Source organism: Pelodiscus sinensis, chromosome 15, assembly GCF_049634645.1.
Source record: "Pelodiscus sinensis isolate JC-2024 chromosome 15, ASM4963464v1, whole genome shotgun sequence".
Lineage (NCBI taxonomy): Eukaryota > Metazoa > Chordata > Testudines > Trionychidae > Pelodiscus > Pelodiscus sinensis.
The window spans coordinates 6623968-6640791 of NC_134725.1; the positions used below are offsets into that span (position 1 = coordinate 6623968).

General features: G+C 44.3%; 1 protein-coding gene across 3 annotated transcripts in view; it reads right to left on the bottom strand.

The window, feature by feature from the left end:
* SMPD4 (sphingomyelin phosphodiesterase 4) overlaps positions 1-16621 on the bottom strand; it is a 38765-nt gene extending 22144 nt beyond the window's left edge. For 2 of the 3 annotated variants that reach the window (XM_075897974.1, XM_075897972.1), the window contains exons 1-11: positions 16484-16621; positions 15212-15271; positions 14839-14918; positions 12967-13053; positions 12395-12537; positions 12183-12258; positions 11324-11432; positions 10743-10795; positions 9947-10098; positions 7855-7987; positions 3679-3750 (exon numbers count right to left, since the gene is read on the bottom strand). In XM_075897974.1, coding sequence (XP_075754089.1) covers positions 3679-3750; positions 7855-7987; positions 9947-10098; positions 10743-10795; positions 11324-11432; positions 12183-12258; positions 12395-12537; positions 12967-13053; positions 14839-14877 — 864 coding nt within the window. In that variant the 5' untranslated portion in view covers positions 14878-14918; positions 15212-15271; positions 16484-16621. The remainder of the gene's footprint in view (positions 1-3678; positions 3751-7854; positions 7988-9946; positions 10099-10742; positions 10796-11323; positions 11433-12182; positions 12259-12394; positions 12538-12966; positions 13054-14838; positions 14919-15211; positions 15272-16483) is intronic. The other variant, XM_075897973.1, reaches the window with a different exon arrangement.
* Positions 16622-16824: the final 203 nt, after the last annotated feature.

A 16824-nucleotide genomic window follows, 5' to 3' on the forward strand; every position in this document is an offset into this window, starting at 1 on the left:
TAACATTCTGCTTCCTTTTTCGACTGTCGCTGCACATTGAGTGGATGTTTTCAGAGAACTATCCAAAATGACTCCAAGTCTCTCTTAAGAAGTAATAACTAATTTAGTCCCCATCATTTTGTATCTATAGCTGGGATAATGTTTTCCAATGTGCATTACTTTGCATATATCAATATTAAAATTTGCAATTTTTTTGCCCAATTTTCTAGTTTTGTGAGATCTTTTTGAAGCTCTTCACAGTCTGCTTTGGTCTGAACCATCTTGAACAGTTTAGTATCATATGCAAATTTTGCCATCACACTGTTTACCCCCTTCTCCAGATCATTTATGAATATGTTGAATAGTACTGGTCCCAGTACAGACCCTTGTGGGACACCTCTAGTTACCTCTCCCCATTTTGAAAACTGACCATTTATTCTTCCCCTTTGTTTCCTATTTTTTACCCTGTTATCAGTCCATGAGTGGACCTTCCCTCTTCTCCCATGACAACTTACTTAAGAGCTTTTGATTAGGAACCTTGTCAGTCAGAGGACTTGTAAATCAGAGGACTGTTGTGTCCCAGAGAAATGGAGGGGGAAAAGAAAGAGCTGATAGCACCCTAGGAGTCTAATTAATTGCAGTATTAGCAATTGCCAGATAGGAAAACAAAGCATGGAACATGCAAGCTCCTATTTAAAGGCTAAATACTAATTATGGTAATTACAAGTCTGTGGAAAGTTAACAGGTCTCAAAGAGAATAGCCTCTGCTATTAAAGCATGGGGGAAAAAGAACCTAACAAAACAAAAAGACAGGCTTGTTGTAAAGATGACATGCTGAAATAAGAACAGGGCTATTAAAGTTCTAGGTCTACTGCAGAGATCTTCCGAAGCCTTAACTGCGACCCTTCTTGGGGACAGAAACATTTTCTAAGACTAACCAATATAGTGGTGAAGAGGATACTGTAGCCACATAGACATGTATGGAATAAATAAAAAAAATCAAAACGAAATGTAAACAGAGACTTCAATTAGTATTATCAGGCTTCTAAATTAACTCTCCATCTCATCTCCTCTAAGATTATCTGTTTCTTTCTCCTCTATTTTCAGTTCAGTTTTTCAGAATTGCTTTGTTTCTACACTGCTAAGAGAGTGGTAGTTATACCACTGAAAGCTCCCCAAGAGCAGAACTCATCTTCTGCCATGGTAATTAACTCCCCTCCCATATGCTGAAGCAAGATCTAGATACCTGAGAGGTGCCACGCATGCAATTGTTACTGAGATCCTGTGAGTGGAGGTGCAACAGGCTTTCCATAGAAGCCAGTGAGATACTGACCCCTTAAAATAAATCAAATAATGGCAAAAGCAGAAGCTAAAAGGAAAACAGATACTGCACACCTGCTCCCCGCATTGAGCTGCTACAAAACAGAGAGAGGAAAGGAGAGTACAGCAAAAAGTGGGGGAGGGGATATGAAATTGAATCAAATTTAATTAATAGAGCAGTAATCAAACCCAGCATGATAACAGTGTCAACCTCAGGCTTATTCCACATCTGGGAGCAATTAGAAGCAGGATAATCACAAAATAAAGTAATTCTTCTTACAGGTAATTCCTCTTGAAGTAAACTCTCTACGGCTCCTCCCCATACCTCACCCATCCCTTTATTACTGAAGTGTAAGAGATCCTTAATGGCACGAATTATTCTTAGGATCTGCCTGTTTTTTCAGACAATTCAGAGGGGCAATGGGAAATGACACAGCTGGAACCCAGCAGGGCACTTCCAGCACACTGTGTCTTTCTGATGGAGAAAGAGCCATCAAGTTCTGAGGAACATTATCCCCTCCCTCCTCTTTACAGAAGTGTTTCTAGCGAGAGAGATAAAACAGCAATGATTTAAGAGACCCAGGTATAAAGACTTTCTGTTGCACTAACCATCCCCCTGCTCTATACATGCAGAAAGGGCCGTGGAAATAGGGGAGGATATGCGGTCTTTATTCAATTTACTTTTTAAAAAGTTTTGATGTGCTCTAGACTGTCAGTCAAAAGCAGCCATTTAAAAAACCTCCTCTCGATACCAGAGAAATGTTATTTTTTGCAAGTTCTAGTTTCTTGCTCACATCTGAATGATAAGCTTCACTAGTCTTCTTCAACTCCTCCACATAATACCCTGGTCAGTTAAATAGTCACTACTGGAGAGATGATGCTGTCTCCACACCTTCTAAAGCCATACCTCTCAAAGGTCTGGAGGAAGGTATCTTTTTGAATGAGGACACTACGTGGCCTTGTTTCCTATCCAGCAACCCACCAAAAAAGCAGGAGGATGTCATCTGTCTACATGTCCATAGCTAGTGATTCTTGGGAAATAATCAGGGACAGAAGTAGAAAGCCATCAGGCAGACACAGCCTCAATCCTAACCTAATCCAGGCATCCGGGTAGGAGCCTATGTGGTAAAACCCCTTCAGGTTCTAGCCATACATTCCACAGCGTTAATCACACTGTGTATGAGCACTAAGAAACCATTGTCTGCCTGAATGCTGCTATACCATTAGTGGACAGTGGCTCAACTACAGAGGGTGAATAGAGGAGAGAAGTTTAAAGCAATGCATTTTTTACGTCAGCATAAAGCTGCATGCACAAATACGATGCAGACAGAGAACAAAGGTACTTAAAAGCAAAGCCTATGCGTCATCAGTGCACAGCCATGCTCCTGGGGTTCCTGAGTGGAGACCTACCATCTCTATGAATAGTTTGTACTTTGATATCAAATAATTTTTGAACAAAAACATGCAAACTCACTACACTTCATCATTCTTTCCTAACAAAATATTTGTTTAATAATCTGATGAAATGATCAGAATTTCTCAGTCAAGCAATTATTTTGCTCCTTCACACATGAACATCCTTTAGTAACTTTTGCATTTCTCCCCTAAGAATCATTAGTCCCACGTTTTCCCTCCCAAATTCTCTCAATCTCAGCATTCACAATCCTTCCTATATCAGGTTCCCCTTTAAGCACATCAATTTTATTTTAGAACAGCTAGAACAAATGGCTTGTAATCAATTTAATGTCTTATTTAAGTCAGACCTTATAAGAGATCCTAAAGTTACATACACACAGAAAGCACTTTTGGCCACCATTGAAATGCAGCATATATTTCACAAGGTCAGTTTCTGGGACAGGAAACACAGAATATGCTTTAACCAATTAAAACTATAAAGATAGTTTATGAAAACCCCTTGAAATTGGATTTAAGCTAAAATCTTTGCTCTTGAAAAACATGTCACTGGATCATCAAGAGTGTCATTAATTCCTCTGTAACACTGTCAGCTCCAGAAACCAAATTTAAATCTCTTGTAGGGCCATGTTGATATTTTTGTGTGGGATTTTAACAAGGCATTTTATGCTGAGGTTTTACCAGTATTTACTACTCCAATTACAACAAGTAACATTGATTGTTATACCATTCCAAAAGTTGACTTATATAGCTATTGCAACAAAGGCAAATTTGGATGACACAAGCATTTGTTCACAACACCTTTTCATCACTGAGGTTTAGAAGCTCTGATGTATGCTTTTAAGAACGCTCCTTTGTAACCATCCAGTTAAAAATCCGCCATAAGATGGGAAGTGATAAAGGTTCACCGCAAGATAAGAAGCCAACAAGCAAAAGACATCCAAGAATGACACACAGGCTTATTACCTTGACCTGAGGGGACTGCATTTTCTGATACATTTCCAGTGAGTAATGGTGAAGCCACATTTCAACAAAAACCTGCAAAACAATAAATGCTTTCTTAGCTAGAGGAAAAGCGGAAGGCCCCAGGAATAATCAATCACAAGCTGCCTTTGACTGGACAAACTGTGGTACATCACTCAACAAAAGACACAACTTAAGGATGTCTCATTTCTTACAGACATGGTGAACCTGGAAAGAACCTTTGCTAAATGTATTACATTTAGTGAGATAAGTCTGATACATATTATACTATTATCCCTAAGGATTATTTCACATGATCTGCAATCACACGTCTGTATAGTTACATTGCATAATGCAGTCATTAGGCCAAAACTTCTCCCAGTTACACACACACAAATCTAACTACTACATTTCAATGTTGTTACATAGGTGCAAGAGCTCTCTGCACCCAAGGTTTCTATTTCTTTTCTCAATATTTTTGAGGCCCATTTTATTTCTGCTATTACTTGTATGCTCACTGAACATGTTCCTGCTCTAGATGTTCTGAGGAAACAATTATACAAGTCAAAACAACTCATATAAATAAAAGAGGCAGAAGCGCGGGAGGAGGAGGCCAGCAGGCACAAGGAGCTGGCTTAAAAACTGACTCCCCATGGGCACCAGCTCCTCCCTCCTCCCCCCTGCCTTGCTGCCTCTGATAAAGAGGCAGCAAGGGGAGGGACGTGTATGTGTAACCATTAGGGTTAACTTGATTAATTGATAAGCCTGGGCTCATTGTTTATCATTGTTTAATTGTGTAAATATGTACAAACTAACATACCTACTATGGACCCCTTAGGTCAGAGGTGGGGAACCTTTTTTGGGGGCTGCTGACCCACAGAAAAAAATCAGTTAAGGGTCATACACAAGTGAAAAGCAAAAAAGCCACTTATGTGATCTCCCACACAAAGCCTAGGGGGCCCAGCCTAGTAGATAGTGTGTGCTCCAGCAGCGGGGACGAAACGCCGGTGTGGGCTCCCAAACGCTAGGGGAGGCCCTGACCCTCAGAGGCTAGATCTAGGCAAGCTGGGCCTGAGTTTCCCCACCCCTGCTTTAGGAAAATAAAGCTGTGTGGGCTGCTAGTGTTTTTTCCCAAGTGGACTCATGGCACACTCTTAAGAAACATGATGTACATCGTAAAGTCTGAAGAATTGTGTAAACAGTTCTGAAACACTAAAAGAGTTCCTCCTTTAGGTCACATAGCAGAACATAGGAATGGCCATATTGGGTCAGACCAACTGTCCATCCAGCTCAGTGTCCTGTCTGCCGACAGTGGCCAATGCCAGATGCCACAGAGGGAAGGAACACAACAGGTAATCCTCATGTAATCCCTCTCCTGTCACCTACCTCCAGATCTCCAGAGAAACAGTGCTAAGGACACCATTCCTACCCATCCTGGCTAATAGCCATTGAAGGACCTAACCTCCACGAATTTATCGAGCTCTTTTTTAGCCCCATTAAAGTCCTAGTGTTCGCAACATCCTCCTGCAAGGAGTTCCACAGGTTGACAGTGAGCTGCGTGAAGAAAAACTTTGTTTAACCCTATTCATTTAATTTTGTGACACCGAGTTCTTATATTGTGGGAGTAAATAAATAACTTTTCCTTATTCACTTTTTCCACACAAGTCATGATTTTATGCACCTGTCATATCCCCTTTAGTCTCCTCTTTCTAAGCTGAAAAGTCCCAGTTTTTTTAATCTCTCTTCATATGGGACCCGTTCCAAACCCCTAATAATTTTTGTTGCCCTTTTCTGAACCTTTTCCAATACCAATGTATCTTTTTTGAGATGAGGCAACCACATCTGTATGCAGTATTCACTCATTTAGGAACACCAGTGATCCAAGTTTAGTAGCTTTAAATTTATTAACTGGCATATCTATTTAATAAGAACGTGTGTGTGTCTCTCTCTCTAAGGGAGATGGGAAAAGGCTGCAAGTGAACTACGTAACAGGCACATCACACATTTCCTACAGTTATTACTTATCCATCCCTGAATTGAAATACCTTAGCAGAACTATCTATCCCTTTTGACTCTTCCATCTGAATTCACTTCCCTTCCAACTTGCTTTAGGAATAGAAGTTCAATGATCAGTTTACTCTTTAGAATCTAAGAATCCTGAAGCAAGACCTACCAACATAAGGTTAGGTTTCTTAAGGCCAAGATACATCAATTCAAGTGAAATATTCGTTTATTTGTTAATCAAGGGAAAGCAAAACGCTTGGGGGTGATGCAGGCACAGACTTCAGTGGATGACTCTCAGATACTGTTGTTTTATTATTGAGTGTGCAATAGCACCCAATATATGTTAGTCAATTCCCTCATATAGAGAAATACATTATCCTTGAAAAGAAGAATTTACAGACTACACACAGACATATATGTGGCAATGGAAAGAATAATTTAAAGAGGGTTTTTTTCAACTGCCTAGCTGATGACTGGAGCATGGAGGAGGAAATGAACAAGAACCACATCACTTAGGCCTGGTCTACACAATCACAGTAAATCAATCTGCTATGTTACTTCCATGACATGAATGACATAACTAAAGCTGATGTAGCTAGATCCATTTACTGTGGTGTCTACAATGTGCTGAGTCAGCGGGAGAGGTGCCAGAAAGACACACACAAGCACCTTCTCTGGCAGACTGACTTTACACTTCTTGGGGAGCACAGAAACTGACAAAAGCATTCTCCCATTGATTTAGAATACCTTCAACCGACCCACCAAATTGATGCTACTGCATTTGCTTAGAGCAGTACCAATTTAGCTCCATAATGAAGACATACCCTTATACTTAAGGGAAGAGCAGCTTTATTTGAAAAAGACACATTATAAAAGTCACAATATCTTAAAATAAAACTACATTGACCGCACTGACAGCTTTTTTTTTTTTGGGAGATGAGACCCCGATCACCTTAACTGTAGGATTACAGTTTAATCTGTAGGATTTAAAAATTGATTTTTGCTTGCTTGCTTACTGGAAAAGATAACAACTTAGGTCTTTTAGCAAGCGACTCCTCAATATTATTAATGCTTTGGCTAGAAGTCATAAGAGAAATGCAAATAACGCAAAAACATTAATGAATCAGTCCTCATATGCTTATCTTACAGGTTGAGTCCCTAAATTGAGGTGCAAAGATTATCTTGTCCAGAATCACATAGGAAGTTTGTGGCAGAGCCAGGAATAAACCTACAAACTCCCAATCATGTTTTAGTCACTAGATCATCCTTCTGCATAAACATCCTACAGTCATGAACACTGTACAAATCAATATTTCAGTTCAGCATGGGGGCAAGAGATAAGGGTTTTTTTTTTAAATATATATACTCCTAGTTCCTGATGTTCTCCTAAACCAGGAGCAACTCTGGTACAAGCTAGAAGAGAATTAGCCCCCTGAAATCCAAATGAGAATGAGAACTGTTGCTTAATAATGTAGCAGTGTCTTTTTATGTTACTAGAAGACATGCCTGGCATTGCTCAAGTCCGTAACTCAAAAGTTTTTTTCTTCATCCAAATCATTGATCTGGGGCAGGGCTGGGGCTGAGGAGTACAGTGCACAGACTGCCCTGAGGAGAGAGGACAACCCAAGTCCTCTCTCACCACAACAGTGTGGGGCTAAGGGAGAAGCACCTGTTCATGGCAGCTGCAGCAGGCACAGATGGGGTAAGGGTGGGGAACAGATCCACACACAAACAGGCATACAGACAAACTCTCTGAAATATACAATAGGTAGCTAGCAGTCCCCTTCTCTACCCCCGCCCCCTTATGTTATGATAAGAGGAAGCTATATACCAAATTTGGTGGTCTTAGTCTTACTGTTTAGGAGGAAAAACTTTAACAACAACAAATACACTGGTAGCACTTTAAAGACTAACAAAACATGTAGATGGTTTAGGAGGAGTTCTGGAACAAATAGACTCACAGATGGACGGACAGACAGATGCACATTTCTAAAATACATAGCAAGAGGTTAACAGAAAACAGCAGCTGCATTATTCAGTTCCACTAGCAGACTGCAAACTAGAGAGGAATGGAAAAGCACCGTGATTGTCAGTTAGGGAAAAAAAGACTTACCTGCAAATAAGCTTTTCCAGCCATTCTAACTTGAAATAACTAAGAAAATAAATCAGACTCACCTTAAGCAATGTTTCTGATCTCCAGATCTCTTGGGAAGCAGGATCAGCATTGACTGAAGGCTGATGGGCAATGTGCCGTTTCAGCAGGCTAGTGTGATGCATGCCATAAGAAGTGAAAGGCACTGCTGGTGATCTTTAAAAAGAAGTGCATATAAATATTGAAGTCAATAGGCCTCTGTACAGGTACAGAAGTCATACACTAAAATTACAAGGACATAGCATAAAACTCTTATTTTTTGTAAGTAAATCTGCATAATTCAGAATTAAAATTAAGCAAGAGTTTATAGTTACTAGCTACAGTACAAGTCAGTATTCTGCGCCTATTTTCATTTATAATGTTTAATTTTACTGTGCATACCACACACTGCATTCTGCTTTTATTTAGCTCTGCCGTCTATTCAATTTGATTGTGAGATTGGTCATTAGTCAACTGTCTGGTTCAGTAACAGACTTTAATTATTTAATCTAGTTTAAGTGTGAAAAAAGCCTGAGAGATGGCTTTTTGAAGTCACACAAAATGCTATTGTTATTGAATAAAGATTTTTTTTATATAAAAACAACACATACAAAACCAAATTAAAAATTAGCCTTACAAAATTGTACATTCCCAACCATTGCAGGTGAATTTCAGTTTTGTCATTATTAATCATTGTAAAGGGCAGATAAGTAGACAGATTTTGTGCATACGGTAGTAATTTTTCATGTCAATTTTACACGGCTAACTGAGAAACGCAAGTTAAAACTACATACAAGCTTAAACTTTATTAAGAGGTTGAAACTCTTTTCTCAGGTCCCTTTTACTTTGTGGTTCAAACAATCAACAGAGAATCATGCATAGTCTGTCACAAACTTTGATGCCTTGTTACATACTGATTAGTAAAATAAAAATTCTACCCATGCTTGGGGATAAGAGATCTAGTAAGAAACCCACAACAACTGATAGCTTGCAAGAAAACACTGACATTCTCAAGTAGGACATGAAAGATTATAGCAGCAGAGATGACTGAAGCAGGCAATATAAAAAAGCTAACACACAAAGTACTGTTTGCCATAATTGTCTAAAGTCAGCACCAAAGTTGTTAGAATGTGAGAGGTTCCTGGAGTTACAGCCAAAATCAGCTCAACTGCTCCCTGACTGCACGCAAATGCATTCAGTAGTATACACCACTCCTGGGTGAATGGTCACTGTCCCCCCCACACTGGTCACAGCATATAGCAAGCAACATAATTAGTGGTGCTAAATGAAAAAAAAAATCCAAGAGCTACAAACCATATTTATAACTCATCTCCAGCTCCACTATTCTAGTCTAGCAAACTGTCAGGATAGAAGCTTCTCTGCTTTCAATGACACCTGTATAAGTCTACTATATATGTACAATCACGTTTATTATAGGTTGCCTTGTCTTACTGGTTAATCTTAACTACATACTGCCTCTGATAGAGAGAGGGGAGAGTGTAAGATGGGGGTGAGGGGAAAGAGGAGGCCACTGCCCATAAGGAGCTGGCTTTAAGCAGGCTCCCCATGAACACCAGATCCACCTGCCCCCTCTCACTCCCTCCATGCTGCTGCCTCTCTAATAGAAGCAGCAGAACAGCATGAGGGGGGCAGGCTGGAGCCAATATGTGCAGGGGGTCAACTCTGGCTCTCCATGAGTGCCAGCTCTGCAGATGCACCTGCCCTCTCCTCTCTTTCCCCCTCCCCCCGAGGCAAGAGCTAGTGCTGGGGGGAGGGAAACCAGCTTAAAGAGTCAGTTTCCCCCAGCACCAGCTCCACAGTGCCACCTGTCCCATTGCCCATGCTGCTGTCTCTGTCAGATACAGAGGGGGCTCCCCAGGAGCAGGGCTAGGAGTGTACTGGCTGCCAGACTTGCCCCTGGGGACTATCGAATAGTCATTTAACTGATAAGATTTCATGCAGTTACACGACTATTCAACTACACTGTATCTAACATCCCTAGTATACATGTGCACAATATAAAATTGGTGGTATTTTCTCACAATTTGTGGCACAAACTCAACACTGAAGCAAGCCAGTTTGTGAGCAATACTCAAGTAGTCTATCATTAAGAGTGCAAGTTTACAAAGTCATTACCTAGGAGCCGGTGAAGAGATGGCTCCCCCAGGATTGGAAGACGGTGGAGGAAGAACACTTCCTTCCGTGGGGAGGAACCATTTCAGGTATGTGTCCACTAGAGTGAAGTAAGCGTTGTTGGAAGGGCTGACATGTTGGGTAGTGGGAGAATTCTGGAATATATACATATAGCTACAATAAGCAAATACAAAGACTGTTACAATAAGTCATTGGGTACCAGGATTTCAGGACCTGATACAGCTCATTGTGGGTCTGATGGAGCAATTACTGGATGAAATTATATTGCCTACATTATAAAAAAATCATACTGGACGATCACTGTATTCTGTTCTTAAAGATCTATATTTTCATAAGCTCTTCTGCAATGAGTCCGTAGACCATATCGGACTTCACATCTGACAGCACCAGTAGATACTGCTAAAAACAATGGAAGTTTAATGTCCAATATAAGATTGCTATGTGCATTGTCTGTACAACAAAGGAAAAAAGATGACCCACATTTTCAGCAGGTATAGAGTGCACAGAAAGCTGACATTTTTATACCTTATTCATCCTCAGCCACCAACAATGGAATGCAGCACTGAGAAGAGGAAGGATGTGTATAATTTTATAGAGGTTTATAATCATTACCTGTGTTTTCATCATACCAAATGGTATTTACAAGTTAACAGGTACAAGATTTAGTTTATCTGGATTCATGCATTTAGAGAAGAGATGGAAGCTTTCAAAGTGGAGTGAAGAAATGGCTTGCCAGAATAAAACATTTTAAAGGTAAAAAAACATAAAATGTATTTACCCGCTGTGTGATAAGACTTATTGCAAAATAAAACATGTAATACTCAAATGGATCTGGAGAGACAAGTCAAGGATACAATAAGTACAGCTACAGGAAACACAATATGAACTTACTGGCTTTTTAAAACTTCAGTGTCTCAGTGCTAGGGTTAGAAGATATTCTATAGCTCAACAGCAAGTTCAGATTTGAGCTTTCACTCTCTTCCCAGTGTTTATTAGACACTGTCAGGTAATTTAGGTTCTCTCATTCTACCAGACAAACAACCTAGAAGTATATATGGAACATGAAAGGTAAAATCCTGGCCCCACTGAAGGTCAATTGGAGTTTTGCCATCAACTTCAATGAGGCCAGAATTTTACCATAGCTGTTGTTAAAGATTCAAGATTTCAATGACAAACAAATTTAAGTCTAATGATTCACCTACCGTGTTTGCAATCTGAACACAGAAGTAATGGACTAACACACTTCACTGTAGAAGTTCAACAAACAAACAGAAACAGAACCGCATTTCTCAGTTTTAGTAGCTTAAAATATTAAAAGGAATTAAAAAAATATAAACTCTTCAACTGTTAAAAGGATACTGAGGGCCAAGTTTGAACCTAGGCCTCCAGATGGAGGGAAATGGACTTTGTTGTAGTACAGTGAACATTCTGGTAGGACTCGCTCTTGCATTGAAGCCTTCACAGGGCCCTGAAAAGACAGGGAGAATTGAGATTTCTATCAAGCTACTCAGAAAATGTGGATGCATTTGAGAATATATTCTTGTATTAAATTGTAAAATGATATCTGTTCTTGTTATTAGATTATGGCTATCTGGTAGCAATGGAAAAGTTATTTCACAATGCTTTCACAGACACTTCTTTTCCTTCAACCATAAAACGTTATGTTCCATGACCAGGAGGATAGCTAATCTTCATTAAGACAAAAATGAAGTGTCTGAGAGGTATGTGATGATAGGAGTAAGAGAAGCTTGGAAGAGAAGTTTTAAACCCCAATGTTTACTGATAATTAAGACAAATATAGTCTTGTGCCCCTTTTGGCATCCAAATTAAAAAAAAGTGAAATTTCTTAGTTGAACAGTACAGAAATTTGCTCATAGTCAGGGCTCGACAATTTAGAGCCACAGACAAGTAGATTATAGCCCGGCATGGCGCTGCAGCAAGATCAGCGCATGCGCAGCGCAGTTTGCGCATGCACAGCATCCTGAACCATGCGGCTGGTAAGCGGGGCTTGCCACAGCTTGGCGAGCCCTGCTGATCGTAATACAAGCTAACAGCACAACTTCCTATGAAATCCCTGACGATGCATTCTCTGCTTCTAACAGCCCTCTGAAACAATCAACAAGCTAAAAAGCGAGTCTCCAGAGCCTACTATGCTATGGAATAGTAACTCAAATACCATAGTGTATTTTCTCTTACACGGCCTTTAACAGTTACTTACGGGAAGACAGGAGACTGGGAATTCATATCTGTACTCCTCAGCTTGGAGTTTGTAAACCAGCTTCATCATTGGGCCACTGGAAGCAAGGACAAGGAAAAACACTGTGAGCATCTCTCTTCCCACCCTTATTTTAGTTATATGTTTAAATAATGGGAAGTCAGTCAAATACCAGTTTATAATTCACCACGTATATTCCACAGCTCTGAAGTTACCTGGGGTCCAGGAAATCCAGGGCAATTGCATACTCTGTAGGATTTGCTCTTCCATGCAAACAGCGAAGATTCCAACCTACAATAACACCATCCAGACTACCAAAAATAGTTTCCACCAGCCATGGGAAGATGGCATGCAGTTCCTACAGGAAAACAACCAGAAAAAAAAAAGTGCAATCATAACAGATGACAGCTAAATATAATTTTTAAAAAAGAAAGGTTTCTGTTCAAGTAGATTCTTTGTCTGGAAGAACCTAAATTTCAGACATCTGAATGCATGACACAATTTCCACCAACTACAGTCAATATGTGTCATGTACATAATTTTTGCTACTGCCAGGACACACTTCTCTGTGCAGAGCATTCAATTAAATGTGATCAATTAAAATATTGGAGTTTTGTTACTAATGGAACAGCAATGTAACATTTGGGAAACTACTGAACTCCTAAAATTTCACATAAGGATCTCAAATTTTTTACAAAAGGCACAAATGAAAAAAAATTAAAATAAGAATTATACAACTCCACTGAAGCATAGCTCAAACACTAACATAAAGGATGCTGCTCTGTACCTTGGCAGGAAAGTCTTCAATTACTATCTCCAGATCATGGCACCTCTGAACAAAGGGCTTGTTCATGCAATCTGCCTTCAAACTGGCCTGTTATGGACAGAAACTGAAATCAGATCACTTCAAGAGAAAGTAAAAAGGACAACACTGGCAAAGATTTTGGAAGAGAATTCTGTAGTAACAGTGTTATATATTGCGCTTGTAACAAAGCAACAGGCTGTCATTGTTTCCATCATAAGACTTAATATTTTAAACTTGGACTTTTTAACCTACTTTGACCTACATTACAATTTTTAAATAAAGAACAAGTAGTCAAATTGTGACCATTTAAGTTCTATGAAAATAGGACTACATAACATTTAGAATGGCCAACAAACACTAGAGCAGCCTTTCCCAAACTATGGGCCGTGGCCTAGTACTGGGCTACAGGGAAAAAGCACCGGGCCTTGGTGTGGTTGCTGGGATGTTCTGGGCCCGGAGTGCCTGTGTGGCGCCAGGTTCCCCAAGCCCTTGGCCGGCCTGGGCAGAGTCTGCAGCTGGATCTTCTGGCTCCCGGCAGATGCGTACCTGGGAGGAGGGGGGAAAGGAAGGAAGGAGGAGGAGGAGGGGAGAGCCGGCCATCAGAAGCAGCACTGGACGGGGGAATCGGAGCAGGCCAGGGAGATTGGGTGAGGGGCAGCCAGCAGAAGCAGAGCTGGGCAGGGGGCTGGCCGGGGGAGATTAGGAGAAGGAGTAGAGGAGAAGCGGCCGCTGGAAGCTGGGCTTGCCTTGGGCATCGGGACTGTCCGTGAGAGATTGGGAGGCTGACAAAAGCAGGGCTGCCAGGGGGCGCGAGGTTGGGGGTAGGGAGCTGGCCAGGGAAGATGGAGGAGGGGGGAGGAGAAGCGGCCGCCAGAAGCAGGGCTGGACGCGGGCAGTGGGACTGGCCAAGGGAGATTGGGAGGAGAAGCAAGGAGAACTGGCTGTCTGGGAGGGGATTGGGGGAAGCGAGGCTGGCCAGAGGTGCAGTAGGGGGAGCAAATCAGCCAGCAGGGAGTGGGACTGACCCGGCCATATGCAGATCTTGGGGCGCTGCCCACCCCGCAAAGCACAAGTGATTCCAGCCCAGGGATTCTATTGTGCCTCCCCCCCACACACACACCCCCTCTCGAGTAGTTGCGAACTGTCTGGCTGGTAGACACACTCATGCAGTCTGAGCACATTTACCAGCCAGGCAGTTCGAAACTACAAACTGATACATCTAATAATAATAAAACATACCTAATGAGAAAATACCAAACATGTTCTATGTCTGGTATTTTCTCAGTTTGTTTTTTATGTGTTTATATTTTTGGGCTGCAAAAAGCAGAACTGAAAAAAAAGGGTTCCAACTAAAGTAAAAAGTTTGGGAAACCCTGGTCTAACCAGCTTTCTGTCTGTCTTACAGTCCATTTATCCAATTCATATTCCTTAACTTGAGGGCAAGAATATTGTGGGTGACCATATCAAAAGCTTTGCTAAAGCTAGCACTGGGGCTTTGAGAGGACTAGAAACAACTTACTTGAACATTCATCATTTGATTAATGAATATGCAAATATGCAAATGAATGTTACCGGTCCTCCAAAAGTTCGTGAATGGATTTACTGGTCCCCATGTCAAAAAGTTTGGGAACCCGTGCATTAGAGTATTTGAGAAGAGGATCTGGAACTTTCTCCATGCCATTCTCACAGATTGCTTTTGGATTATACGCTGTGCATTTTTCTTGTAGATAATTTGCCAGGAATTAATGTGTAGAGGATGAAAATTTTTAAGTGATTATCTAGCAATTCATTAGTCAAAAGTAATAGCATTATAATACTTTCTTAATACCGATGACCATTCGTACTGGCACTTACCAATAGGAAGCTAGGCTGTTGTAAGTGAGGAACAGCCATAACTGTCTTTCTATAATACTCAAAATGGCCTCAGGAAAACACTGCAAAGAAAAGTCAGAAACATCTTCATGAATATTAAAATCTCATGTTATAACACTGGTAAAACTCACTGATACGTTTACGTTTATGCACAAAAACAGGCAAATGTATGTTTATTATGGCTCTGTGACGGGATTAAACCAAGACAGATCCCTAACAATGGTAACTACATTATATTCCCCTTATAGTTGCTAGCACATTCATAATGAAAACATAACTGAGTGGGAGGCAAAAGGGGGATGCAAAAAGAGCCTTGCTTATAGACTGCAGCTGCTGCAGGAGCACAAAACCGTACCTGGGGGTGCAATTCATACAGCATGGACTGTATGACGTGTTCAGGGAAGCACTGGTCCAGCTGCAGAAAGAAGACACTACCCAGATGAGAGATTGCAAACAATTAAGGCTACAGTTCCCCCTGAGGTGGTGGCTACCGACATGGAGAGCACAAGCACATTACCCCCAAATTGCTGTCTCTCAGGAAAGAACAAAGAAGGGACTAAGAGAAGCAGGCTCCTGGAAGATTTTCTCTTGGCTAGGGAGCAGGGGTGCTTAGACCCCTCTAGGGCCCTGAATGCTGAGGTCCCAGCAGCCTCCCCCTGGGGAGGAAACCCTACGAAGGAGCTGGATATGGAGGCCCAACCTGCAACTGCCCCAAGAACTGGGACCCCCCCCAGGAGTGGGTACCAGGGGGCCCAGCCCGCAACCCCTCCAGGGCAGACACCGGGGGGCCCGGCCCGCAGCCCCCGGCCCGCAGCCCCCCCCCCCGGGCAGACACCGGGGGGCCCGGCCCGCAGCCCCCCCCCCCCGGGCAGACACCGGGGGGCCCGGCCCGCAGCCCCCCCCCCCCGGGCAGACACCGGGGGGCCCGGCCCGCAGCCCCCCCCCCCCCGGGGCAGACACCGGGGGGCCCGGCCCGCAGCCCCCCCCCCCCGGGGCAGACACCGGGGGGCCCGGCCCGCAGCCCCCCCCCCCCGGGGCAGACACCGGGGGGCCCGGCCCGCAGCCCCCCCCCCCCCGGGGCAGACACCGGGGGGCCCGGCCCGCAGCCCCCCCCCCCCGGGGCAGACACCGGGGGGCCCGGCCCGCAGCCCCCCCCCCCCCCGGGGCAGACACCGGGGGGCCCGGCCCGCAGCCCCCCCCCCCCCCGGGGCAGACACCGGGGGGCCCGGCCCGCAGCCCCCCCCCCCCCCGGGGCAGACACCGGGGGGCCCGGCCCGCAGCCCCCCCCCCCCCCGGGGCAGACACCGGGGGGCCCGGCCCGCAGCCCCCCCCCCCGGGGCAGACACCGGGGGGCCCGGCCCGCAGCCCCCCCCCCGGGCAGACACCGGGGGCCCGGCCCGCAGCCCCCCCCCCGGGGCAGACACCGGGGGGCCCGGCCCGCAGCCCCCCCCCCCCGGGCAGACACCGGGGGCCCGGCCCGCAGCCCCCCCCCCCCGGGCAGACACCGGGGGCCCGGCCCGCAGCCCCCCCCCCCGGGCAGACACCGGGGGCCCGGCCCGCAGCCCCCCCCCGGGCAGACACCGGGGGGCCCGGCCCGCAGCCCCCCCCAGGCCCCGCCCCCCCGCACCTCAGCCCGCTGTCCCGGCCCGCGCACCCCGCCTCATTTTCAACCCGCCGCCGCGTCTTCCTCCCCGCGCGGGACCGGCGCGGTCATTTGACGTCACTTCTCTGGGCGCGCGGCAGTGACGGAAGCCCCTACCCCTCTCCCGGGCGGGCGGGAAAGCAGCGCGCGGTGCCCATGCGCAGTGGGGAGGTGGCGCTTTCCCTCCTCCGCATCCGAACGTTGCCAACTCTCCCGAGCGGGCCGTCCGGACCCCCATTCGCGGCAATGGCGCCCGGCCGGGAAGTTGGCAACGGCCTGCATCCTGCTAGCCAAGGCACCCCGGGGCGGGGGGAGCGATTGTGGCC